Raw genomic sequence first — 27757 nt, 5'->3', positions numbered from 1 at the left:
TGTGGTTTATAAGGTATAATTGTTCTGAGTAACTTAACATTGTTAAGATTTCAGTAGAAGTATTACCTTGTCTAGGCATTGTGCTGTTAGATATGATCAAATTGTAGGACCCAAGAGAGGCAATGAGAACAGGTAGCTGTTAGGAAGGACCAGCTATACAAAAAGACTACATGTGTTAATGTGTACAATTTGGAAAGAAAAGGCGGGGTTGAGCTGCCTTGGAACAATTTATGAAGGCTCTTTAAAAGGAACATATCCTGAGAGTAACTGGTAAAGGAACTGGTTTAATATTTAACACAGATTGTATTGCAGTTTTAAGTATGTGATTTCTCAGCTAGAAATTCTAAATAATGTTCAGACAACATCAATAAAGTTGCAAGTTTCAGGGTAATACAGATTCCTCCCTTTTTCCCTTTGTATTTTGTATAGTTATATTTATTTTTTTAATCCGAAGTATGTTATTGATTATTCTTTTACTCATGATCCAAATTAATGAAACATTAGAGACTGCTGTTTTTCTTGGGAGATTGAGAATATATCAATAGTCAGCATGTGTGTGGTTCAATATTGATTTCAAATCAGCTTTGCAATATTAGCTTTGTCAGTGAAATGGCATGGATATCTAAAGTTTTAGTGTGCAGAAGTGTAGTTGTGGAGAAAAGCAAGTAAAATAGTGTTCATGTAAAACAATGGTACAGTTTTGCTACTCAACACAAAATGTGTGACATGTAAGATTTTAATAATATTTCACAGCTGAATTTTGTTACTTTTAGCTAGTTCATTGCTTTATGAAGGCTTAATGAATGTTTCTTTAATTTCTTATGATTCAGTTTCTGTATGTGTTCACAAATTCCTTTTGTCTTAACTACACACTCCGTCACCTCCCCTGATTCAGACTTCATAATATGTCTTTGTTTTCTGAGCTTGCAATACTAAATAACTTTGGGACTGTATATTCCCAGAATAGTTTAGCTGCTGTGAAATACTGTTAATTTTCTTAAAGAACTTTAATTTGCTTGTGTTCATAATTTCTGCTTACTTCTAAATCATTTCTGGTCTTTTCAGTTTCATAAGAATTTCAAATACATTGAGTTTTAGTACTCAAGCCCAGTTTTAATTAGCTGAGGAAATGAAAGCCAACAACTTCTTCACAATTCCATTGAATAACTTTCTTTACCGGGATCTAAAATATCCAGAGCAGAATGTTACAGCAGAGTTTCTGTTCTTTTAATTTCTTCTTTGAATTTAATGTTCAATCTGAAATTTCTTAGTTTATCTCTCATTTGAGCTGGTGCTTCATCTTTGCACTGCAGTTGTCACAGAGTACTGCTCTGTGTTCCCAATGCTGCCATCACTTAGTGCTTTTTTTTATTTATGTCATAATTTTCAGAATGTGTGGTTGAAAATAATGAAAGGGAAAAAGCTCTTGAAAATAACTAGGAAATAATGTTATGTATGGCTAAATGGTGGTATTACTGTAGGCGGGGGGCTGTCTGCTGAAGTCAGCCAATTAAACATGAAATGCTTGCTTTATTTGCATGTACAACTAAATAAAGGATGCAGCTTACAAAAAATGATGTGCTTTTGTTGTGTCTGTATAGACACATAAATTTTTGTGTATACAGATATTTTATATATGTATGTGTGTGTAAATATGACAATACCATATTTTTAAGAAATGTTGCCCATGAATCCTAAAATAAACATGTAGGAAGCCCTCATTTGGTTTTTTTCTGAAGGAAATGCTATTTCTCCTTGCCATGGTGCACCTTGTTGACCTATGGATGAGCATGGCTGGACACCTTAGTGGTGAGGGAGAGCAGTTTGGATTTTCTGTAAGAGCTTGTACAGCTTAATGAGGAGGAAATTAGGAACTGCTGCTGATGTAGACTACCTGATGTTATGTCTAAAAGACCTAGTTCCACCTGAGACTTGTATCCCCAGAGTTGGGGACACATGGATACTTAGTGTATGAAAACAGTACCTAACTCATTTTTCAACCTCAGGCATTTAGTGTGGTGTCCTAAGCCATTAAATACTTGATGTTTTTAGACACAGAAATACATCTTGTTAAATTTTAAACTAATTTTATTTACTTGATTTTTTTAGAAATTATTTATTATTTTTCTTTCAGTTTAACTTTGTTGGAAGAATCCTTGGGCCCAGAGGACTAACAGCTAAACAGCTTGAGGCAGAAACAGGATGCAAGATAATGGTCCGAGGGAAGGGCTCAATGAGGGACAAAAAGAAGGTAAGGTCTTAAAGGGCAGTGTAGTTTCAGATGCATAATTTTGTTTTCTAATGGAGGATAAGCTCATGTCTCTCATTCTTGTGGTCTTACTATTATGCTTTTTTGTTATCTAGTGTCTTACACAGACTTAGTAAATAACACAGGCTGTCCTAAAATGTATATGCTCCATAATTCTGCAGTTGGGAGTCTAACTAGCAATTATAAAGTATTAAGTAATAACTTAGAATTGTGTCACATTTCGTAAGGTAGAGGTAAAAATTGAAGTTAAATGTATTTTTCTAGGAAAGAACCGTTAACCTCAGAGGTCTTACTAATAACTTTCTTGTATTGAATTACCAAAGTAATGATTTGTGCATGGAGTATGGATTGGGAAAAAAAAGTTGAATGTATTTCTTGCAGTCACTTCTGTGTGAGTGAACCAAAAAGCACTGTGTTTCTGGTTTTGTTTGTGTTCAGGTGGAGTTGCAAAGTAATTAGGACTGTTCTTGCCTTGTCCTGGAATATGCATGCTCTGTCCATATGGATGGGCAAACTGCACAATAGAGCCTTCCTGAATGTCAGGTTGCTCTCCTGGTAACTGCTTTTCTAGGTTTATTTTCTAGCTATTTCCCTCTATCTCTGGCTACTGCTGCTGAAGTTACACCAACATCTCCACTGTAGTTCTGAATATTTCCTCTTTGCTCCCAGAAATACAATTTCTTTTGATTCTTTTTTAGGAGAAACCCCCCATCTTTTCCTTACATGATCAGCCACATAATACATTATATTGATACATATGTAGTACATAACAATTACAATAGAAAGTTAGTGTCTACCCAGTTAAACATATTTAAACATCCTTCCCAAAGCTTATAAATGTGTTACCTGCAAATTTCATTTAATGTCTCTTGTTTTCATAATCAGCTGGAACACTGTCAGTGTCCTTTGTCTTATTCTACCATTGTTGTAGGTTTTGGAGTTTGTGAAATATTGGTTAGAGAATCACAGGGTGGTGGAGGTTCACTCTTCAGGCAGAGTCACCGTGTCCAAGTTTCCTAGGACCATCTCCAGGTGGCTGCTAGGTGTAGTGTCCTCCTACCATTGTGCTTCAAAACCTGACCTGTCCTGTGGGAAGTCATCTCTCTAGACAGCTTTGTCAGGTTTAATTTCTGGGGAAGTATTTTTGAACTGATTTCCCATATTCCCCATGTATTTTTTTTCTAAAAATTTAATTTTTGATAATTCGCAGAAGATTAGGCAGTGGGAGTTACTGGAGTTTTGTATTTAAGAAAAAGATTAGAAGAACTGAGGCCGTCTGAGTGAGTCAGCTATTTAAGTTTAGTAAGAAAAGAAAACTACCTTCAGCAAGGACAAGTATGGCAGATCAGATAAAACCTCATGCACATTAAAAACTAGAAATTCATCCAGTCTTGAATGCTTATTACAACTTCGAAGTTGGGTTCTTTCATAATTTTTAAACATAAAGTACTTGACCATTAATAATTTAATGAGACAATACTGCAGTTAGTATGAAAGATATTTGAATGGTATCATATTATAAGGTATTTGTATACCAAACAGTATGATATAGGCTGTAAACCAGTGTTGAGTGCCAAATAATTTTCTTCAGAAAACTGATTTTCATGCCATCCATTCTGAATATTTTCAGTTAATTTGCTTTCCTGAGGTGATTTGTATTGGTCATTAGTTTACATTTTCAGGGCAGACTTTTTGGTGCTATACTCCTGTTGATGAAGTAGGAAGAATTTCATAATCCTTGGTTATTATGCACACCAATAAGATGTTTCTTGTAAAAATAAAGATTTGGAAGCTGATTTAAGACATGATGATCAGAGACAAAAGAAGTAATGAGTGACATCTGTCAGTCTGGGGCACAAGTAGTCTTTTTTCTGTTGACTGTTGCCTCTTTTCCTGATGAATTATACTTACAGATGAACTCCCTAGTCTTTCAGTGCATTTAATGGTAACCACCTTTTATCATTTTCTGAAATGGTTTCTCTCTTTCCAGGTTGTACTTCAAAATGCTAATGAACATCAAAGTATAAAATGCAGAAGTAATACTATTTTTTTCATGGCAGGTTAGGATACACTAATTCTTTTTTAAAACCCTTTCCTTTCTCTAGAGTCAGTGTTATTTAGAAAAGTCACTATTTGAGATTTTTTTCACTGAATAGTTTTGAAATTTGGAAGAGATAAGAGATGCAGGTTAATATTTCAGGTGTATTTTGTAAGTATAATTTATACCTGGAAAACCAATTTCCCAGTGCTAATTATAAAAGAAAGTTTATTAGTTGTGGGAAGGAATAATTACTAAAGCAGTGTCAATCTTAGGTGACGGCTCCATGGTGCTAAATAAATAAATTGTCCATGTACTTTTGCTGCCTTGCTAGTGGTTGCAGAATCCGAGAGAAAATACAAAGACTGACATGCTAGAAAAGAAACCATCCAGATGTGCTTTGCAGAGAATTTTGCTTTGCTCTGTGACACTATGAAAGAAGTAATGAATCCTTGTCATGTGGCCAAAACACTTGAACTGGCATCACATCTTGAAACTTGCTGACAGATTCCCCCCAGAAAGCAGGGAAATCCTCAGCTCGTTTGTATTTGAGGCTCAGCTGGTAATCAAAATATCTCTGTAGGCAGCTTTCAACAAATTTAAAATCAAAAGCTTAATTACTGAGCATACTGTGATTAGAGCCTAGGGGTACTTGAAGGAGATTATTAGGAAAGGGAAAAGGGTTGCAGGCCTTCATCAAAAGCTAATGAATGTGTAACTTTATTAAGACCAAGGCATTGTTTTGCTCAGTCTGAGTGCACCTTTCATTAGGTGGAGAAGAAAACTAGTAACTTGCACACCACTTAAAGAATGCGTATAGTGAAGATTGTGGAATGATGGATAAGCGAAACAATATTTTTGCATCTCCCTTGTCTTACAAAATTCTGTAAAATAGGCATTGACATGCCCATGGAGAGTCAGCCCTGTGCTCTTTAACACACTGCCAGTGTCTCAATTTAGAGAGGGGTGTGAAGCCCAACAGCATCAGGCTGCTGACTTGTGGCAGCCTTGGCCAACGCCTTTGTTTTTTTCCATTTCTTTCTACTTTTAGACAAGAATCTCCCCTACAACAGTGTGTGATGAGAGACCATAATTCATTTTTACTTCACAAGGAAGCCATCTCATGATATACAGAATTTTTTTCTTACAATTGCTAGTTTCAAATAGAAGGGCAAGCAGTTATACAGTTCTAAATTTTAAGAACTCTGTGTCTTCGTCCTCTGTGTCAGCTTTAAGTCTGTAGCACTTCACTCTGTATTAGATGATTTGAACTGATTTATGGTTTTTGACCTACTTGTTCCAGCTTACTTGTTCCTGCAATTCTGTTCACCTTGCAAGCAGAAACATGAGGTTTCATGAAAGACATGCTCTCATTTAGTACTGGTCTTGACCTCTGACTTGTGTAGAGTTGTTATAGTAAATAGATAATTCATTTCTATAAACTCTCAATTTTTCTGTTTTGACATATGGCTAAAAAGGAATTAGAAAAGCCCTGTCCTTGGTTACCTGCACAAAGTTTGAGGAAAATATCGGAGGGGAAAAATTTATCTGTCTTGTCAGGATATTTTATTAAGTTTACATGCTGTATAGTGTTAATATTTGTAATTTTTTTACCTTTTAGGCTTTGAAATATCATCTGGTAAACTTTGTTTTCCAGTGGAAAGGCTTAAACATTCTGTTTAGCTAATAAAGTGATGTTAGTGACATCGGATAATACATTGTCTGTCTTGTTGAGCAACCCCTATTATTGCCACCTTGATTATAAGATGCTTAGCTTTTATATTCTGTGTTAAGTACTATGTGTGAACAAATCACAGAGTTCTGGTGCTGACGTGCATGTTGAAATGGAAGATACTGAGCATGTGCAAGGAAATGAATCTGTTCTGTGTTTCAAAATGGAAGGCTGACCAGGCATCATTGTTCTTGTGTTCTGGGAATAAATTTCTAGGCTGAGGCCTGTTGCCCCTAGCACGTGCCTCTAATGAAAGCATGCCAGGGCTGTTTGACAATCACACGTGTCTGTGTTAAATATTGGTTTGGAATGGCAGTTTTGAAAAATCTTGTAGCTAGTTGCAAAGGTGGGCTTTTGACTCTTTGGCAGTACCTTTAGGAATATTAGGGGGAAAATACTTTAAATGGTTGGGGACAGGGACTTGAAAGTGAAAGCAATTTCATGTTCATAATACATGACTAAAATGACTGTCCTTTTATTTTTAAAAAAATCCCTTTTTGACAATGCTGGTGAAGTTTCTGGAGGTAGGTCAGATTCTTGCTTTTACATTTATAACTGTAACTAACAGAATCCCTTATCAACATCCATCTTAAGGATGCTGCTTATTAAAATTCCTCTAGTTACTGGAAACTGACTGAGACTGTGGAGCAGCAGCTGTGCATGTTTGAGATGCTGTGTTCTGCTCTGTTAATTTCTGTTGCAAATCAAAGCTGCAAGGGTTTGACTGTTGCATTCATTTGAATTGCCATCAACTTCCATGATTATCCATTAAAAGCCATTGTAAGAGCAGCTCCTTAGCTGAGACTGAGACATGGCTTATACAGCGTGTGTGCTGAAACTCCTGCATTCATCAGGTAATAAACTTGGAATAGAAAATTACTGAAGGCATTCAGAGTGAAGTGTTTAAGATACTACCCTGGGAACTTCACAACTTCATAAACTTCAAGGTCTTCTACCATGGCATTTCCTCTGAATACACTTTTTCATAAGCATGTATGTCTTGATTAAGTTTGATTTCTCAAACTGGTCAGGCTTGGGAGACTTTTTCAATGCTTCATTTTTGGCTACTACAATAATTGACCTTTCATTTTTAAACCAACTGTAAACAAAAAGGTATTAATGTAAACTTCTATATTCACTGTGTAACAACTCCTGTTTTAAGAAAGATGTTTAAGAATATACTTAGTGGTTGCTACTGCTTTGCCTTCCTAGAGGTTCATTGTAAAACATAAGGTGTGCTGAAAATATTTTTGGTTGCTTGTAAGGTAATTTTTCTTTTCAGTAGTGACTACTTAAGAAAATGGGCTGTTCCAATTTCAAAACCTTCATTTCATTTCGAATACAGGCGGAATTGTAAAGCTGGAAGCTGGATTTTTTTATTATTGTTTTTATTAAAGAATAGTTGAAGCATGGCCTTTTTCCCTTTTCACAGACAAAACAGAGGTCTAGAGTTATATAACCCTGGTAATATTTGAGCCAGTGACCCTGTCAAGAGTTTACATTATTAGCTAATAGCATAGACAAAAAAGAAAACCATCACAGAAAAAAAAAAGTCCTGTTACCAAATTACTGTTTTAATTTTGTAACTAAATACTAAAGATTAGTGAATTTATAAGTCTTTTAAATAGAATTTTTACTAGACAGTGATGAAGGTAATAGATGTTATTTCTCACTGACAGCAGATTCCTTTTAAGCATGTTCCTGGGTGTTTTGTACTCTGGAGTTTCTAGAGTATTATCTTTGGAAACTTACCCTCATGCATCTTTTTGTTAAGTAAAAATGTTCAGTTCACAATGACAGTGTGAAGAATGCAAGCACAACTAGCATAGTTATGTATGGGAATGCATATTTTACAAGAGAACATTTTCCTGAAGTTTTATATAAGATTTGACAAACGCTTCTTATTTGAAGTAGTTTATTTCAAGAGTATTTTCATAGCAGCCAGGGGAGTGCTCTTACTTTCAAGAGCATAATGGTTTTATTTTGAAGGGGAAAAAATCAGGTGCCTGAGGACCTTAAAAATTATTACAAGGCAATATTAGTCTTTCATAAAAAATTACTGATACATATCTGATGCAATGCATCTTTAAAATGGTTTATTTCATACACACTTTTGCCCTTTATTGGCTACATACTGAATATATCCAATGTATATTGGATATATTTCTACATGAGCTCAATACAAAGTTGCAGCTTCCAAGCATATTTTAGTACTGCTAAGACATGGGTTTTCCTGTGTACTGGGAAAAATAGCTGAAGGCTTTGGGCTATGATTAACTTTGCTATCAAAAATCCCTTATATGTCATTTTGTTCTGAGAGCAGTTAAATTGGTTATTGAGCTAATGAAATATGGAAATAACTGACTTTAACAAAATACTTCTTTTTAATACCATTAAGTACACTGGAAACTATGAACTGTTGAAGTGTAATCAAAGCCCTGCTAGTTGAAATCAGCTTGTATTATGTTTTCCTTCTGTTTGTTTTTCTGTCAGTTTCCTGTGAGGAAAGACCCTTATGAGCAAGCAGTGAGAGCATCTAGATTTATTTTGAAATCAGAGAAAAGTAACACGAAGTGTAGTGGAAGAAAGTATATCAAGGGAATCCTGAATCATTGCCTGAACATCTGTGCATAAACAAGTCTGGTTTATAAATTAAAATTCAATGCCTATTGAACAGGAATTGACTCATCCTGTAGCATGGCAGAAATTCTCTTTCTGCAGAATTATTTCTAAGCTTTTGTGAGTTGGGAAGCACAGAGAGTGTTAATTGTGTTCTTAAAGGTTGACCAGGTTTCAGCTCTCTGGTTTTTATCTGGCATTTGAATAGAAGCTTTGAAAGGCTTGGGAGACTCTGCATACAGAATTGTTTTGAGATGCTGACCAAATTGTCTGCAAACATCTATCTGCATTTTACTTTGTCTAGGAAAGTAGTGAAGCAAGGTTTAGATAATGAAACTCTACTGTAACCTGAACCTTTTTTCATAGTAACATTTCTAACTTCCTTAAGAATTAATGCTAAGTGATAATCTTGCTTACCAGAAATAATTTGTATTCAGGATTGCATTTTCAGTGTGTTTGTTCAGTATTATGCAATGTGCTTGCAGTTCTGTGTGGGAAAGGCCATACTTAGTTCTAGGCTTGTGGGAATTTTCTTGTGCCAGCATGAAGATTGAGTCTACTTAAATGTGGGAATGGAGTTAGAGCTTGTTGTTTCAGGGGGAAAGCAGCCTGCCTGTGTGATTCCTGAGTAGCTGTCACTTCCTGGCAATTATTGGTTCTCCTAATATTTTAGGTGGCTTCTGGCAGGCAGAATACAGGCAGGTGGTTGTTTACCATAGTGGATATGGCTCCTCGGGGTCCTATTAGCAATTTTACTGAGACTGATAGGAAGTCTCCTTAGCATGGAGTAAAAGAGTAAGCACAAAATAAGAACCACTATTGCTGAAACCAAATACTTAAATTACTAACTGAATATTTAGAAGATAGAGATATTTGACTTTGTGCTATTTTATTGTTTTCCAAATAGAGACAAGTAATCTGTTTCATTGCAGCAAGGTACTGGATTGCTTGCTAACTGTATGGTAACAATCACCAAGTGTAACTCCTAAAATGAATGATCAGTTTGCCATTTAAACTTGTTTAGAGATTTTCATTTTCCTTAGGTTTTCTGGCTTAGTATTAGCTTTGTCATGCCTAGACTTGAATTGAAATGGATATTGTTAATCACAGGCTACACTTCTGCCTGTATGGCCTGCAGTACCATACATTAAGCACATGACTGAAGTTCAGATAGCTGTGTAGCTGTTCATAAGGATGTGACAGTATTCTCACTTTAGAGGATATTTTATCCACCAAAGTATCCTCACTTTATCCAGCTATTGTCAACAATATTTTATTGTTAGTCTTTACACTTTTAAGGTAAAGGGAGGCATTTATTAACAGATAGTTGGGCAATTTTTGTTAACTTTTCATAAGAGTGATTAGCAGCTTCTGTCTTCTAATTTTTACTTTTTTTTCACATCTTTTTGGCCAGTAAGTGGGGAATGTTTTGATAAATACAGGACTCACTGAAGTGCATGCACACTGAATATACCTTTAAATTTTACTTACAACTCAGAGCAGTTGTTTAAAGTGTGTGTTAAGCATATTCATGAAAGGATGAAAGCTTATTTAAATGTTTGGTAAGGCCAAGTACAGATATCTGTTTTTCTGGTAGAGAGAACTTGTTACTCTTATAGTAGCAAAACACTCTAAGTAATGCTTGGAGACTCTTTACCTTAGAATCAGATATTCTGTGTAAATTATCTGTTTTAAGTGCCACAGTCTTGTTGTGGAACAGACATAACACACAGTATTTATGCTTTCTTGATGCATTTTTTGATGTTAGTGATTCTTGAATGTAATTTGACTAATAAGTCAATTCAGCACTATATTCCTACATGACAGAAATAATCTTGTCCTAACCTTAATAGCTTGAAATGAAGAAAACAGGCTGGTTTTGGGCATTGAAAGATCTGCAAAACAGTGACTGCATTCAGACAGTAGCTTTCATGGGCCTGACAAAATGGTTTAACTGTCAGCTGAAGTAACAGGAAAACTCTGGCTGCAGGAAAAAAGTGGGAATTATTGGTTGGTTTCATAAGAAGGTGTTACGGAATTATGTACCAAATTAGATAAGAATTGGTGGACTCAGTACAGGGAAGAGATGTCTAGTCAGTATAAAAATGTCAAGAATGGCAGAACACAGTTGCTGGGAAACACCAGGATGTTTTGATGTGTGAAAAACTTAAAGTTTGTGGGAAGTGAACATATGTATAGTACTATGGAAAATAACCCAAAATAATTTATGGAGCAGTTACATTTTCACAGCCAAAGCTAAAGGAATTTTTTTTTTTTTTTTTTTTTTCTTCTTACTGAGTCTTACATAGAATCATAGAATATACTGGGTTGGAAGGGACATTTCAGGATTACTGAGTCCAACCCCTGGCTCTGCAGAGGACACCCCAAAAATTACACCATGTGCCCAGGAGTATTGTCCAAACTCTTACTGAAATCTCTCAGGCTTGATGCTGTGACCACTTCCCTGGGGAGCTTGAGTCTCTCTCCTTTTCCTCTCTTTTTCCCTTCCTTCCTCTTCGTAATGTTTCTGCTACTTCGAACCTAGGTCAACTTTTCTGTGTTTTTTCACTCCCTCTTTTATGAATTTCTCCCTTGTTTCATAAATTATATGAATCTTCCTTGATTTGATATAAGGTTCCACTTAGTTCTCTCTAGAAATCTTCTCTAGCTATCTTTTTCCATCTTGGTCCTTGAGTACCTCCTCCTCACTGGTCATGTGCTTTATAAATTACTGTAATAAAAGGAAGGTTAATTTCTATGGTGCTTCATTTAGTCCCTGACAATACAGTTAGATTATGTGAAAGTGCACTAAAATGAGTTTTGGTTTCTAGCAACACTTTATATATTTGCATTGTGGTAGCAAATGATACAAACATTGGTGTTTAAAAACAAGAGTTGTAACTGGGGAATCTGAGTAATGCATGCAAGGAAGATTACACAAGGCAAAAGGAAATAATGACGTACTTCTCATGCTACTAACTAACAGTTAAAATTATTTAGCATGCATAAGACTGTCTGATTGGGAAGAAAAAATCCAACAGCAAAAGTATAAGGAGAAAATTTTTTCCTGAGAGTCAGGGTGATAATGCAAATTCACCAGTTTGCTTGCCTTGAAGTTACTGGAACGTGAACTCTGAATGCAGTAGCTTTTGAAGAGGTGTGGAGAGCAGATAGCAAAGTTGCTTTTACACTTGGCTAGAGGCTTCTGTAGGTAAGTTGTAGGTGTGACATGAGGATTGAGTAGAAATAAAAGGTTAAGGTTAATTAGTATGTCAGCTAGAATTCCTGAAACCTTTTTGATTCCTGGCACAGCTAAAAATAGGCAATGTAATTATGACCCAAACTGCCATTTCTTTTAGGTATCATTTTAGAAGTATGCCAGTGGTATTTTTGCATATATGGCAGGGATTTTTATTCACGAGCAAAGAACAGCCTGTTAATTGAGTGCCTTTATCTGACATGTGGGCAGTGAGTGCATATAACTTAAATGTTTGGATGTAAATACTTATGTAAATTATTATACTTTTTTTTTTTTTCTGTCTGGTAAATCTGATGTAGGTGTTACTTTCTTCCTAATTTTCTGTAGTGTTCTGTGTGCAGATGCTGTGGCGCTAGGTTGATATGATTGCTTCCGGGGAGGTCAGCATTTCATGGAATTGGATGTTCTGGTATGGGGATTTTTGACTATTTGAAGGGTTTTTTTTAAATTATGTTCTTTGATATTGATTTGATATTGGTATTTTGGTGATTTCTTTGTTAGATTTCTTTTTAACACTGTGATAGTGAAGCAGTGAGAGCCCTGGGTCCATTCTGTGGTAAAGTTCCTGTGAACTTTAGCAACTGCATGTTTCTTTTGAATAAGAAAGAGTTTTCTGAAAGATGAGACCCATAATATAATTAATAACATCTCTGCCACTGCTTGTGAGATTTTACATATTTTTATAAATGTATGTCTGGTCTCTTCAGTCCTGAGCCACACAGAAACAATTAATGCTTCTGTGGCAGTCAGAGTGATAAAGAATTGAAAACCACGTTTTTCTGACTGAATGCACCTGAAGTACCTGACTGTTTTAATTGATCAACATGATGGAATTATTTCAGAACTGTTTAAGGTTCTGAGCTACTGATTTCAAATGTTCCCATATTTAAAACCATATCTATACAAGGGAATTCAATTTTTAGGCTGTTGTGGGTCTTGGCAGATATTTTAATTGGCTTGCTGAACTTGTGAAATATACTGTTGCTGATACATAGTTTCAAGAACTCAAAGATAGTAGTTGACAAATTTTAGATTTAATATGAAATTTTATAGAGAGAAATATAAGGTTTTCTGTGCTGATAAAGTATGTTGTAGTCATTTTCCATCTAGTAAGTGATCCATAAATGACCAAGCAGTCTTTGAGGTGGCTGTGAGATACTCCTATGTTTCAAGTTGACAGTGCTGGAATTGAATGTTCACTTAAATTTTGACTGACAAAAAGACCTAGAACTTAAATCTTTCAGCTCATGTTGACTCACAGTAGCATGAATCAGAAAAAGTCTTAAGATAAGCTGTATTGCAAACCAAAATAAGTGATAAATTTTAAAGTTACATGGTTTGAAATACTGGAGCTACACTGGAAATTAGTATGCAGTGAGGACACAAGGCTACTGCAAATAGCAAAATTGGTTTTTGCATCTTGACTAGTGGATTTTTTCAATATCCAGCCTTTTAAATGAGAAGTTCAATTTAGCTTGAAATGTACCTTTTTGGAATAGTTAATTTGGTAGTAAAATTAACCCTCCTTAAAACCCAAAAACAACAACAACAAAAAAAAAAACAACCCACAATTCTCCATTTCTAAGAAAAATCAGATATACTCCTGCAGAAACATTTTGAAGACAAAAACACATATACTATTGATTATGTCTTTCGGCTCTCTTGAGGAAGTCTGATTTGGTTACTGCAGGCTTCAGACCTCTTGCTTGCAGTCAAATGTACGGTTCATGACTTTGTAGGAAAAGAATCTACCAGGTAGAGTAAGGTGTAATTATTTTAAGTAAGTCACACTTGGCATATTACTTGTGTTCCTGTTAAACTCACTTGCAACTGGCTGTTTCTGTAAGTTGGAATATTAAGTATGGTAAATTTGATTGCACAGTGCTGTATCACCAATCTTGCCAGAAATTGGCAGGAATGTGGCATTTTGAGCATGCTTTTTGGATCCTGTTTTTTTCACAGTAGTAGATGCAGGATTTCCCCAGTGTCTTCTTGAAGGCCCATGTAATAGATGAGGGAGTGTTTGCAGAGGCACCACTGGGAGGGAATTATTCAGGTTTCCCTGTCAGCTGTATCATTTTTTATGTTAGGCTGTAGCGGGTAGGAGTTCGAATACACAGGTTATGTTTGCTGCTCAAACAGTTGTTTATAGTGACCCTTAGGGAAGAAGCAACAGAAGGAATATAAACATTGCATGGACAACAACAGCAAGCTGACAGGCAATGAGTTTTACCTTACTGGCTGGTTAAATAAGGCTCCTGTTTTGCAAGGGGATGGGAAGGGAAAATCACGTTGAGTATTTAATGGGGGGGGGGGCAGGGAGGGGACGAAATTGGAAGACCCTCAAAATGTCAAATAATTTGTCACATACATATTGATCTGTTAGCTCATAAAAGTCAGTTCTTGTAAAAAGCCTTTCCAGCTTTTTCTTGGGTCTGACTTTGCAGAATGTTTTGGGGCCTACAGCTGGGCTGCAGAACTAGACTGATATTTTTCAGGTTTTAGAACAGACCTCTGTAATTTTTGCTGCTTTCCTGGCCTTGAAAAAGGATCTGTGCTCCTGTGAGAGACATATTGAAGGGTGGCTGGTGATCATGGAATCAGCTAGGAAAACATTTTATTTACTTCAGTTACTTGGCTGGAAAGCTCAGCCTGAGGAGTGAACTGGTTCAGCTTCCTGTGTTAGTGTCCATTTCTGCACAGCTGAGTCACTGAACACATGGGCTTGCTTTTAGGGATCTTTTCCCCCTCCCGTTAGCTTGGAGTGATTTTGTGATCTTTTAGAGAAACAACTGACCAACCCCTGCCTCCATCCTATTTTATTCTTTTGTTTTAGAGTTTTGCAAGAACAAGTTTTCCAACTGTCAGTGGTTTTCCGCAAGCTGTGGGTAAGACTATTTTATAGACCAGTCCATGTAGTTTTGCAGTAGTTGCTTTTTCCTGGTCTCTTCAGGGCTGCTGCCAAGCATCCATCCTTTCCCACTATTTTAACCAGTGATCAGTGGATCTCAAGCTGCGGAATGCTTGCAAGTGAAATATGTCACAAAGAACTAAGACCTTATATGTGGTCTAGATGCATGGGAAATACAGACAGAAAAAGTCTGTATTTGTAATAGAAAGTATCTGTGGGCCTTCAAGGGAGAAAAAGGACAGGTGTCAGAATGGCTGTTCCTGCCAAAACTATCCTAACCACATCATTTCATAGTGACTTCCTTTATATGAGCCTATTTGTAAGATACAGTGAAAAAATTGATAATTCAGAATCGATTTTCTATATATTGATATTCACAATTCCGTGATTTTAGCTGTGACACTTGCTGCTAACATGTTTGTCATTAAATAGATAAACAAATGAGTTTTAGTTAATTTCATGATGCAGTGAGTTTCGATATTGATAACAACAATGGTGGGAAAAATGCCCAAAGAAGATGATACTTAGTTTCAACTAAGTTAACCACTATCTTGAATACATTAAAGTAATTGTAAGATCAATTTCGCTCCCTCATGAGCGGTGTTCTGAGTAATGTGCACTCCTCTTGCTTCTAAAACACTGATAAATGCAATCTGTTGGAATGTTTTTAAGACAATAGCTATTTAATGAATAGCTTGTGTGTACAGGAGAAAAGAATAAGCTTGATTGCTTACAATCTGACATTTGAAGTAGCATTTTTTTAGATCTCTTGTATTTGCATATCTAATTGCTATGTAATCAAAACTAAGTGAACTGTAGCTGCTTGAAACTTAAAAAATGAAAGGCAATCATCTTTAAAGGGGGGAGATATCCCACTCATATGCAAGCCTGTCTGAATATTAGAATTATATCCTTCTTGTGTTTAATTATAGGTGTCTGACTGAGCAGTAAATTTATGCCTGTGTATTAAAGGAGTGAATGTGACCCTGAAACATCAGCTTTCCTTTGTTGAAGCGAAGCATTAGCATTGAGAGAACTTAACAGTGTTGTGTATTTTGGTGATAAGGGATTGTGCCGGAGTAGCTGTTAATTACCTGCTTTGTTTGATATGGAAAGTAGTGGTTCCACACTTTTCTTCCCACCAGTGACAGTACTCAATTAAAACTTGTATTAAACAGTGATAATGCCCTCGTTTATCTGGTGGAGAAGGGGTGAGGTGAAGAAAATTAGCAGGATATTTTCATCTCTTTAGAGACGACTTTGGTTTTTCATAAACCTAGTGACAGTAAAGACAAAGGAATTTTGTCTTTTTTGGTGTAGTAGTGTATGGTGAGCTTTGGTTATTTTATTTCTTTTTTGAATCTTCGTGACTCTTGAATCCTGCTGTTTAACAACAGTAGCTATAGTAGAAGCTGAAAAAAAGAAACCTCAACCGCACTGTCAGAGTTGCAAATTCGGAAGATGCTTGCTCTTATTCCTTCTCTTTCCTCTGTGTGAAGCATCTGTTGCCATTGGTCATTATTTATTTCAATGGTTTTTGAAAATCTATTGTATCGTGACATGGCATCTTGCATATCTTACATGGCAGATTTTTTTTTAAATTCAAGTGTTTGAGTTTTTCTAGTCCAAGTGTGTGAAGCATGTTTTCCTAATGCAGTCTGAGATGGACTTCTCTAAGTAGCAACTATTTTTGGAATATCTAAACATTAAACAGATTTTAACAAGGAGTAAAGCAGAAAAATTGGCATAGAAGATTTGGTAGTCTTCGTTTATTTCAGATACCAATGCTGAAGAATATTCTAACAGTGAATATATACAAACTGTATCAGTAGGCAGTAAGAAAGGATATAAAATTGTTATAGTAACCCTTAAATACTTTTTAATTAATTTATCCAAAGAAATTAAGGAATGGGTTGGTTGCTTTTCATATGAAGTTTGGAAAGTCTGTGTTCAGCAAGCTTGAACAGCTTTATTCTAGTGTGAAAGCTGAATGTTTGATGCTAGACTAATTTGGCCAAAAATGTGAAGCAGTAAGTGAAAAGGAGTAATTACTGTAGCAGCTTTAGAGCGTGTACACGAAATTCTTTTGAGGAGCTCAGTGGCTGTGGCAGTGCATGGTAATTTAAGTAGAACTTCAGAGCTTCAACTGTTAGGTGAATAGAGGTCACATGCAGACTAAGAGTGGTTGCCTGCAGTAATTAGGCACAATTAGTAAAAGTTTGCTCAGAAAGCATATTGCACATACTATGGTTAGCAGTAATGACTGGTCTTAGAGATAACCATACACAAACAAACATAAAAATCATTACAGATAAAACAGTTTCTTAAAAGAATTTGTAAGGTGTGGAAACTTGAAAGATTTCCTTGTTTTGTTGAAAACCTAAATAGAATGTAAAGAGCAGAAAGCTAGATTTTTTTTTTTTTAGTGGAACATTGTAATATCACAGGATGCAGGAAAAGTGCTGTGGAAAATCAGGCTTAGAAAAAAAAATTGTAATTGTATGAATTGATAATGGTTTACAGAAAGAACACTGGAAAGCCCATCTTAGATAATAACTGGCATGGTTTTTAAGTAGTCTGCTTTTCTTTTAAAATAAATGTTCTTCTGGGCATATTAACTGATAAATTTCATTAAATTTTTTAATAATAAGTTGCTATATAATTATTGGTTATATTTTCTGTAGGTAATTCATGAAATCAATAAATGTAGATTAGTTCCTACCACCACACAATTGCCCTTTTATGCCAAGTAAACAGTGATAAGCAATAAATGAGAACTTGATAAGGTGTTTTATGATCTGGCATTTTGACATGAAGTTATCTCTGTCTGTTTCTTTAACAGTTTTTTCTGGTTTTCTTTTTTCTGCACTGTAAAAAAACCCCATGGAATGTGAGTTTGAGATGCATTCAGATTAGTAGATTTACTTCAAAGCACAGCAGTTCTGCAGCAGACTGTTAGTGTAACTGTGTTAGCTCATCCATTTAGGATTATGTTCTGCAGTCATTGGAGGGCTTCCTCTGCTCAAACATTGAATGGTCATTTCACTTTGTAGGTGAGCACTGCAGATCACTCTGTCTAGCCACATACAGTTTTTGTAATCCCAAACCCACTTGGTAAAGGTTTTCTCAGACTATCATGCATTCAGTATAAATTCCCAGCCTCAAATAAAGTTGAAGACTGTGTTCTTCCAGAACGAATAGTCTTAAATGGACATTGTACTTTTTGTTCCATGTAAAGAAAATGTAACAAGGCTGTCACATTTTTCTGCTTAAATTGGTCTGATTACGTTTCATTGACTTTACTTGCTTGAAAAAGATTTGTTAGCATTTTTTGAGTATTTTCTTTGTTATGTAGTTCAGTTACAATTTTGAGGAAGTCTTTCTTGTATTTGCTTTTAGAGAAATTAATTTCCATATACAAAATTTTAAAATAATGTTGCAATATCCAACTTTGAATAGATATTAATTTGCTGTATTTTCACATAATCTCTATGTGCAGATCTTCTTGAAGAAAGGAAAATTTCTGTGTTAAGATGTGGAAAAGAATGGAACTTTACAATTGCCTTTTCTGGAACATTTTTGACGAGAATGCTTTCCCTTTATGTTCTTTACTGTTCTTGTAGGAGTTGCAGTTCCTTTTGGCAGGAATTGCTGTGTCTGATTGTGCTGCACAGTGAAGTTCCTAAATCTAAGACTGAATGGGAATTCTCTTTTCCAGTCTTAAGATTTTGGGGAGTTTTTTCCATTTGAGAAATGGCAGCTACAATGCACAAATATGGTAATTTTCTGCACTCACCCCATGGACAGTTTTTCACAGATTTCATTAAAAAGTTGGACAAAAATGATTGTGTTAAGTTATACACTTGGTCAAATAGGAAAAGTTTACTTTCTTGGTAACTCTGAAAAAAAAGTTTAACTTTTCTACCACTAAGCTTTAGGACAGGAAAAATCTAGAAGCTGAGAGCTTGCAGCTCTCCAAATAGTCATCCAGAAGAACACTGTTAAGCATTCTGTTGACAGGGTTTATGTACCACTGAGGAAAATTCTGACCCTCTATCTCTCCCTATAATCTGAGTTGATGGTACTTGTCATTTGAAATATATATACACCTGCTAAACATGCTTTTTTCTTTCTGATGAAAACAGTTCTGCTGAAAGCATGTTGTAAAACTTGGTTTTTATTGCAGAGGTACACAATGAATCATAATTTCCTGCGGGCTCGAGTCCTGCCTATGTAGAATCAACAACTAAAAAACTGAAAATGTGAATGATATTTTATTTATGATTGGGACCTATAGAATACGTCTCCCATTTGTATTTGCAGGTTTTGGCTGCATAATACTTGGTGCATCTGGTGTTTGAAGTATTCTCTCTAGTGAGGTCACTCTGAGCATAACTTCCTAAGATTTTTTAAAGTACTCAACAATGATATTGATGTTCTTTATCCCTTCTGCCCATTTTTAAGCCGTTTGGGCAGTTGAGAATGAGGTTAAGGTGTAAAATTTCAAAATTTACTGTGAAAGAAAGTAAGGAGAATTTACCAGTTAGCCCTTGGTATATCTGTGCCTCAAAGCTAAGAATTTTCTTTAAATCAGATTTTGAGTGATAGAGATTTCTCTTAGAGAAAATGTGAAGAATCCATCTAGAAACAAACTTTAATTCCCTGTATTAGCGGAGTCAAGTTATGATGACCCTGGATACACTCTAAACCAATTTTTAATGATTACTGTCAGAGCAGTTCTTTTTCTATTGAAAAGTAATGGCTTATGATATATTGAAGGCCAGATTAAATCATCCTGACTATTCCTTCTGGTCTAAGTCTCTAAAACTGGGAAAAAATTACTAGGAGTTAAGCTTAAGAAGAGGCATAATGGATAAGATGTATAGAATAAAATTTCAGTGTAGTATGATGTACTGTCTAATTTATCAAAATGTTACTCAGATCACAAAGAATTTTGTTATATCTATACATATGTATATACAGCGTGTCTGTGTATGTGTCTATGCTTCTGAAGTAGATAACAATTCTGTAATCAAGTTGCATTTTATGTGTTTGGTTTTTTTCCCCCTATATCTGGTTTTGTGCATCATGGACTTCATACATTCCTATATGCTAAAATGAAAATACCTTGTTGGTAAAGATCAAGCTAAAATTTTGGTAGTGAAGTATGGTTTGTTTACATCTAATCTCAGAGAACTAAAATCTTAATCCTGTAGAATTTTTTTTCTTGGTACATTAAATGCTGTTACTTTGGTTTTACTGTGTCACATGTCTGTAATAGCCAGTCATCATTAATCCTGAGCAGTATTCAGCAACAAGTTTTAATGATGAGAGTAGTGGTCTTTTGTTGTGTGTCTTGTTACTGGCCTTAAATTAGAAAAAGTGAAAAACTAAACTTACTTGAAACAGGCAGGGTTTTTGGAGATTTTTTTGCTTGTTTCAAAAAAAGTAGTAAAGTGTGCTCACCTGTGTGACCAATTAGAGACTCTGCAAGGCAGTCATTAAAAAGGAAGTGAGGCAACACAGCCAACAGGAAATGCAGCAAGTTTTAGGTGAACAAAATTAGGCCTGAGAGATCAGGAGGAAACTGAGAAAAAGGTCTTAAGTCTCCACAAAATTGTGACAATAGTTGCAAAAGGGTTTCTTTTCTAATGCTTATTTATCTGTGATTTTTGCAAGTATGATAAACAGTTTCTTACTTTCTGTAATGGAGATTTTTTCATATGTATTAAACTAGATATTTGAATTCTAGTCTATTCACTCAGCTCTTCATACCAGCATTTGCAATGGTTAATAGTATTAACAAACACGTAATTACTTGGAGGACAGGGGTGAACATTAGGACATACAGAACTTGCAGACACGTGGACTTCAGTGTCCTGGGACTGTGTGTGGTTGGTGACGTACCACCAAAAAAACCCCAAGCTTATTCCCATATGTAAGGGAAACTTTGAAATGTACAAAGTGAAAAGCTCAGTGTGGAGCTTTTTACTAAAATTTTCTGTACCTGGAGTTTCAGCTGTTATGTATTTATTCAGAGGTGATTTAGCTGCTCATTGGACTCCTGGTGAGCATATACAGTGCAAACTTTCTCTTTTTGTTTCTTTATTTTCTTAGTGCCTTTTCTTATATTAGAAAAACTGTTGCATGCCTGTGTTTTTTAATATTTGTGGCATTTTTGTGTACTGTTGTATTGTCAGATTTAAGAGGTTGTCTGTTGGTATCTTCAGAGTAGTGAAGTAACATTTCTGCCTGGAATGGGGCAATGTTTTAAAACTCCAGTAGGTATGTTATCCTGCATGTTGTATCATGTTAGAGCAAGCTATTAAAAGAGTTCATCTGTATTTAAGTGCCCAAATAAAAACATCCCATCTTGCTTTGAGACACCTCATCTTTTGTTGACGTTCTTTCTTTATCCATTGATTTGTCTATTTCATGCTGTTGGTCTCCTTTAACTTTTTTATTGATGAGTTGTGCCAACCTTTTGCTTTGCATACACTGCAACTGCAATGTTGCCTTGTTGCCTTGTGAAGCTTGAGTGTTGGTGTGCTAAATAGTTGTATGTTATGTACTAAGTCAGTCAATAAAGTTTTAGTGCAGATGGTTTCCACCTTTTTGCCCCCATCACAACACTGTGACATCCTACAAAAGCGGAATAAATCATATTAACTCTGCCTGCAGGGCAAGGGTTGGGGGCAGAACAGGGAGGATATGGAGGTTATACTCTGTATGCTTAGCTGAGCATGACTTGCATTGGAAACTTTAGTTTTACTTTTGTTGACTATTAGAGTAGCTTGTTGAATAATTAAAATGTGCTTCACTAGCAGAGGGAAAAAAATCTATCGACAGCTTTCACTGATGATTTTTCTGACTTGGGCAAGCACTTTTTGGTGAAGGTGTCTTTCCCTGTGAGGTGTCTTTCCCTATAGTTTTGCAAAAAGTTTGAGCATTGTTTGTAAATTACAGCAGAAGATTAATTTCTTTCAAATTCCTGTGGACAATAGCATTGAAACTGATAGTTGCGATACTTTTGATTTTTACTTTATTTTACTTGATTACTTAGATCCCCCCCAAAGTCAGTCAGGCACTTCTGTTCCATAGCATTTAAATAGGATTTAATACTTTGTATGAAGTAATTGTATAGGCAAAAGAGGCATCAAGATAAATAGTAGTATATATACACCATGTGTTGCATAATAAAAAGGGTATTAAAACCATAATTTTTTAAAAAAAGTAATATGTTTGTATTATTCATATGTTTGGTAATCTTAAAGTGAATTCTACACTCTATCAATACACTTTTTCCTTAAGAAGGTGACATGTGGATATTGAATTAACCACAGATATCCTTAAATTAGAATTTAATTTTAAGTGTCTTTACTTAAATTTGCGTCAAATTATGCAGGATTGAAGAGGCTCACACACTCTTAAGAAGAGTAATGCCTGAGCTCTAATCATATTAGTAGCCCTCAGAGGAAAAAATCTTCTCTCTATTGCAAATTATTAAAGGTTTTCTGTGAGTGGTATGGCACTATGTTTGGATTGATCTGATGGTCAGTTCCCATTAAAGGCCTTAGGACATCTGTTCCCACTGCTTCATGTGCATCCTCGAGAGTCAACTGAGTTTGTGAGTTTCCTAAATTGGCCTTGCACAGCAGGGGCAGCTCTGGAAATAGCAGAGTCAGGGCTGCTGTTTTCAGTGACAGCTGGTTGTTCAATAGACTCAACCTGCAAAGTTAAACTTCACATTCCATGATATGAGATACATGAGTGTCTGCATTTAATTTTTTCACTTTTAACTTCTACCTTGCTATGTCACCATATATTTCATCCAGAAAAGCACTTTTTAATGAAAATAATTCTTGTTCAACAAATTCTATAATTTTGTGGATTTTTTTTCCTTCATAGCCTTGAAACACTTTTTTGTGTGATCTTGAAATCTGATTCTTTATAAACCTCTGTAAGTAATTTCTAAACTAAACATAATTTTCTTGTAGTTCATTTTTCAAGAAAGACTTCTTCCCAGTATTTTAAAGAAACATGAAATTTGTTGCTTTTTTTTCCTGGTTTTATTTTGTTTCATTCTCTGTTTATAATTTGTATATGGGAAGAAAAGAAACCCCTACCAAATATGCCCCCTTCACCAACCAAAAAACACAAAAGCGAAATATGCAAAAAAAAACCCCAAATACAAACCAATTGTCCAAAAAACCCACAAACCAAAATAATCCTTTTTGAATTATGCCACTGGAGCATTTAGTTAAGTGCCAGTATTGTTTGAATTGGCGCCTTTGGCATGTTGCAGCCGGAGAAGTAACATTATTATTGTTGATAACAGAGAGCTGAGTTGAGTAATAGACCTGTGGTAAAGACGCTCAGGTCTTTGGCCTATCTAATATATTGGTTTAGCATTTCAGGAATATCATGTTCCATGTGTGTAATGATGAGGACCTTCAGCCAGTTCACTGATTTGGCTTAAAATATTAACTACAACCCTGTACTTGTTGAGTGTAGTTTTTCAGTGATACATAATTTATGAGAATTTGTTGTCTTAAATAGTTTCGAAGTATGTACTTTAGAAATATTTTCCTTATTTTTAGGAATCGTGCTTTTATTTTTCTTGATGACTGCATGTTTTTCATAAGCAGCATTTTAAATTTCCCCTTTTTACAAAAAAAAATTTAGACTTTTCTTTTTCATATATGGTAAATACATAGTTGAAGTGTGGGTGGAAGGAATAGGAAGGGGCTTTGAACAATTTTTTGAATGGAAATACATGGTGCCATCCCATCTCAGTTAATATTAATGAGCTATTCTCCTTGCCCCAGCAGTGATGGGCATTAGTTAAAACAAACTATACTCTTTGCTCCTTTGCATCTAGCATAAATTTTAATTTTATTTTACTGGTGCTATAAGATGAAATATGCTAATTCTTAGAAAATACATTGCAGCAGCTTTTCTGTTCTAATAATGGCTTCACTACAGCATACACAGGAAATGTCTCACAGGCTTTATTAGTAGTGGAGGAGAAAGTCATGTTTGTTTCCCTTTTATACCTAGACAGTTCATGGATTTTTCAGACTTTGCCATTTGCAGAGAACTTCTAACAGTTTGGGTTTTTTTTTTTACTTACTTTCTTATTTTGAACTATAAATAGTCCCTGAAAAGGACTTCAGTTTTCTCCAATTGTTTTATATCTAAAAATTTTAGAATGCAACCTCAGTCAAATCTATGTTTTTTTTCCCCATTTTTTTTTCTTTAGCATGCACAGTGTTAAAACAGAAATTTGTGTGCAAATCACAAATAGTGGTAGTGCAAGAATGCTTAACTCTGGAAAAGGAATTTGTGTTATTCATCACCCAAATGGAGGAGAACTCGAAGAAGTAGGGGTGAGGGGGAAAAAAAAGTTTGTTCCTTCTTCTGTGACTTAGCTTCTGTTGATTCTTGCACTGTTTTTCCTTTACTACGTTGTCTTACATTATGGCTTCTTGAAATTTCAGTCTCAAGTGTAAACAAGAAGGAATAATTTATGTCCATAATAGGGTAATAAAAAAAAAGCCCTAATTCCAGCTCTTCATGCCTCTCAAACATCTTAAAGAAGCAAAATAGGGCACAAGCCCAATTTTTTTTTGCTTTTCAGGTCTCCTTTAAGAGCAGAGACAGCCATGATGCAGCAATTTTGGAGGTAGAGGCAAGTAAATGTTTCACGTCTTGTAAACATTCCAGTGAGTTTTTTTCCATTTTTGCAAATGGCCTATTATTTGAAGAGACTCTGGTTGAAAAAGGAGCTCAGCCTCTCCCCCATTCTTAAATTTGCTTTGTATGATTCGATGTGAGGAAGAATATATATTAGCTTTTATTGATTATAGACAGGTTTCACATCAGTTACACACTGCAAATACCCATTTGGTGTAAAAATATGTAGCTGTAATATTAGAAAGGTTTTGGTAATAAAAATAGTTGAAGTTTTGTCTTTTGAACTGATCTACAAAATGAAAATTTGTGTGTTGTAAGTGATTTTCTTCTTACGAAAATAAAAGAAGTGTTGATTGTTTCTTGCCCTCAGCTACTGGTGTTCACATCAGCTTTTTGGCATTCTCACTTTGGACAGTTGAGCAACCTTTTATGTAGTTGTACAAAACCTGTGACCACTTCTGTGCTAGGGACATTTCTGAAAGCTCACGTTTAGTTTCTCTGATGGCATCACATCCTCTTGAAGGCTGTATTAGAGGTACAGGAAAGAACTATCCGTCTGTTTTGCTGATTTATTTTTTTAAGACTTTCTTATTCCTTATTGTGACTAAAACCAGACAGTTTGCATTGTTGCATAAAAAATACGGGATTACACTGGGAAAATTTTGCTAAACCTCTGTTTTGGGAGGGGGGAACAAATGTTCCAGTCCATGTTAGAGGGTTACAGTGGGAACAGCAAAGAAGCTAGATTTTGGTCAGCTAATGTGAGAGAATAGTTCAGTGGGCCCAAAAAAACGTGCCAGTTTGAGAAGGGAGAGGATGGGAAAAAGGAGGTGAGAGGTCAGGACCTGTCAGTTGGCAGTAAATCCCTGTCATCTCTTGAAAATGCATTTTGAGAAAAGCTGTAATGCTTCTGCTTTTCTGAAGAGGAAACGTTTATACTGAAAAAATTGACCATTCTCTTACCTGTCTCTTGAGGGTGTGAGTAAAGTGTGTAATTATTTTTGTCTTCAGTTCATGTACAATGCTGTCTTATTTTCTGAGGTGGATTAAAGCATTGTAAAATGTAAGAAAAGCTTCTTAATAATGACCTTTTGTACCCAGTCTTACCTTCTTCAACTTCTATAATTCAGAAGTATATTGGATTAAACTGTAAAACTTTCATTTGATTTTTTTGTGGGGGCAGATAAGCGCACAATCTAAAAATGTATATAATGGATATTTTAATGAAAGAAGCTTTTAACTTGTCTTTTGAAGAGCAGAAGCAGTTTTTTAAATAACTTTTTTGCATGTTTTGGATAGTGTACTGGAATTCGTTGAAAAGTTGCTCTTTTTAAAATAGTGACTTGAGTAGCACATCAATGATTTACTTTGCTTCTGTAATTTCATACTGTAATGACATTCTGTTTGCCTCTTTTAATCTGTCCTATATTTACTAATAATTTTTGTCTCTGCATTAATGTCTTTGGTAGCAGAGGGAAATGGCTAGCTGAGGGAATGTCTTGAAAAAAACCGAACCTGAAATTTTTCATAGTAAGCATAATTTTGCATATTATGGTGACTTGGAATGGAGCTGTGATAATTTGGTTAGTTATAGATCTTAGCTGGCACACTCAGTTTTACTCAAAATGATACAAGTGAAGATGTCAGCAAATTCGTTATTTAATGAGTTTTTTAGAAAATTACATTCCTTTGGTGAATGTTTTTGTACGTTTTACCAGAATTTCTGGGATTCAGAAAGTTTTTGTGAAACCAGGTGTCTTTTTGGAAGGATGATGGGGTGTCCTAAAGAGCAGTTGTAGGATTGCTAATTGAATGGGATCTTGAAGGATTAACATCTAGACATTCTCTCCTGAAACCAGTATAGATGTAACTGCTGTGATATTTGACTATGAATTATAATTATGACTAGCTAATACTTTCTTTTGTGTGTATGTAAAGAGCAGGAGGTTTATTAAACATTGTTTTCCAATTTAAAAAGTGGATGTAATTGTCATAATTGCTCCTTTACATAAATCATTTATTTCATTAATTTCACAAAATTTTTATTTTAAATGTGTTGCACAGATGCTATACATAGAGCTGATGCTAGTGTACAGTATTTTAAATGAACTTAAAAATTTGTAGTTTTCAGCTCATTAAGTGTAGAAAGTGAATAAAAACTTCCAAACATGGACCTTAAGGACAGATTCATTGAAAGACCAGGGAACTCTGTGCAAACCATCAGAGAGAGTATGAGGGGTTGCAATGTTAAAGTCATATTGCTATGTGCTGGCTTTTTTTGTTTTGTTTTGGGGTTTTTTGTGGTGTTTGTTTGTTGGAAGGATTAATTTCGGGATTTTTTGGTGGTTGTGTTGGGCTTTTTTGTTTGGTTATTTTTTAATGCTATCTGAGCAGTGAAGGGAGATCCTGAACATCTATCATTCGTGTGCTATAGAAAAGGTGTTCCTAATATACTATCAGTGGTATTCTCAAAAGCCATTTAATATCAGTGCCAAGCTGGCACTCAGCTATACAGTCTTTAACTGGCATGACTATTACTATGGTTTAATCCAGCCTTGGGAACATGTGGCATGTGCTGGAATACTCCTCATTCTGTAGTCATCCTAATCATTGGAGTAGTTGAATGAAATTGGTCGTAAAGAAGGTTTGGAACAGTGGTCACACTTTTGAATTATCTTGCTGGTAGCTTGATTGTGTCAAATCCCATGTAATTGTAGCAAGGATTTGAGGCAACTGCTGCAATAAATCTGTAATTACAGACTGTGCAAGGTTTCAGTCTTAAAGGGAAAACTTGTGTGTTGAGATTATTTGAGGCAGGAGTTCTGAATTCTTTAAAGGACTGAGCTTTAGTTTGTTAGCCAATGTTTGTTGTCAGTCCTGTACTCAGTGGCAAATTTTATTTTTCTGTATACTTTGTAACAAAATTTCATTTATTTTTAAGATACGTTAGTTTACTTAATTTGCATTATCATCTGTGAAACTACACATTTTTAAGAAGATTCCAAAGCTTTATGTCTAAGTGAACTTTATTTTAGAGTTAATCACTATGCTGTGAATGGCAAGGTTTTGTTCTTTGACACAGCCTTGCTTAAATACATGGGACATAGTGTGCTAGTTTCTTGGGTAAGCAACATGTAGCATTTGAAGTGGAAGGAAGCTGATGCTCTGCAGGCCTAATTCTGAGTGGAAGTAGAATTTTCAGAAAACTTAACTTCTAACAGTAACTTAGGTAT

The 27757-nt window shown here is 35.3% G+C and overlaps 1 protein-coding gene across 28 annotated transcripts in view; it reads left to right on the top strand.

The window, feature by feature from the left end:
- The window catches only part of QKI (QKI, KH domain containing RNA binding), a 478774-nt gene that overhangs the window by 60541 nt on the left and 390476 nt on the right, over window positions 1-27757 (top strand). For 17 of the 28 annotated variants that reach the window (XR_012054688.1, XR_012054691.1, XR_012054692.1 and 14 more), the window contains exons 3-4: window positions 2135-2251; window positions 24469-24519. The exons of 1 other annotated variant lie outside the window; for it this stretch is intronic. Coding sequence is in view for 13 of the 27 variants with exons in the window: in XM_030269589.4 (XP_030125449.1) it covers window positions 2135-2251; window positions 24469-24519 (168 nt within the window). In the remaining 14 variants the exon portion in view is untranslated. The remainder of the gene's footprint in view (window positions 1-2134; window positions 2252-24468; window positions 24520-27757) is intronic. 10 more of the 28 variants (XR_012054694.1, XR_012054693.1, XM_030269592.4 and 7 more) reach the window with 1 other exon arrangement.

The sequence above is a fragment of the Taeniopygia guttata genome, chromosome 3 (assembly GCF_048771995.1).
Source record: "Taeniopygia guttata chromosome 3, bTaeGut7.mat, whole genome shotgun sequence".
NCBI classification, from domain to species: Eukaryota; Metazoa; Chordata; class Aves; order Passeriformes; family Estrildidae; genus Taeniopygia; species Taeniopygia guttata.
This window is presented reverse-complemented; position numbering and strand designations above follow the sequence as displayed.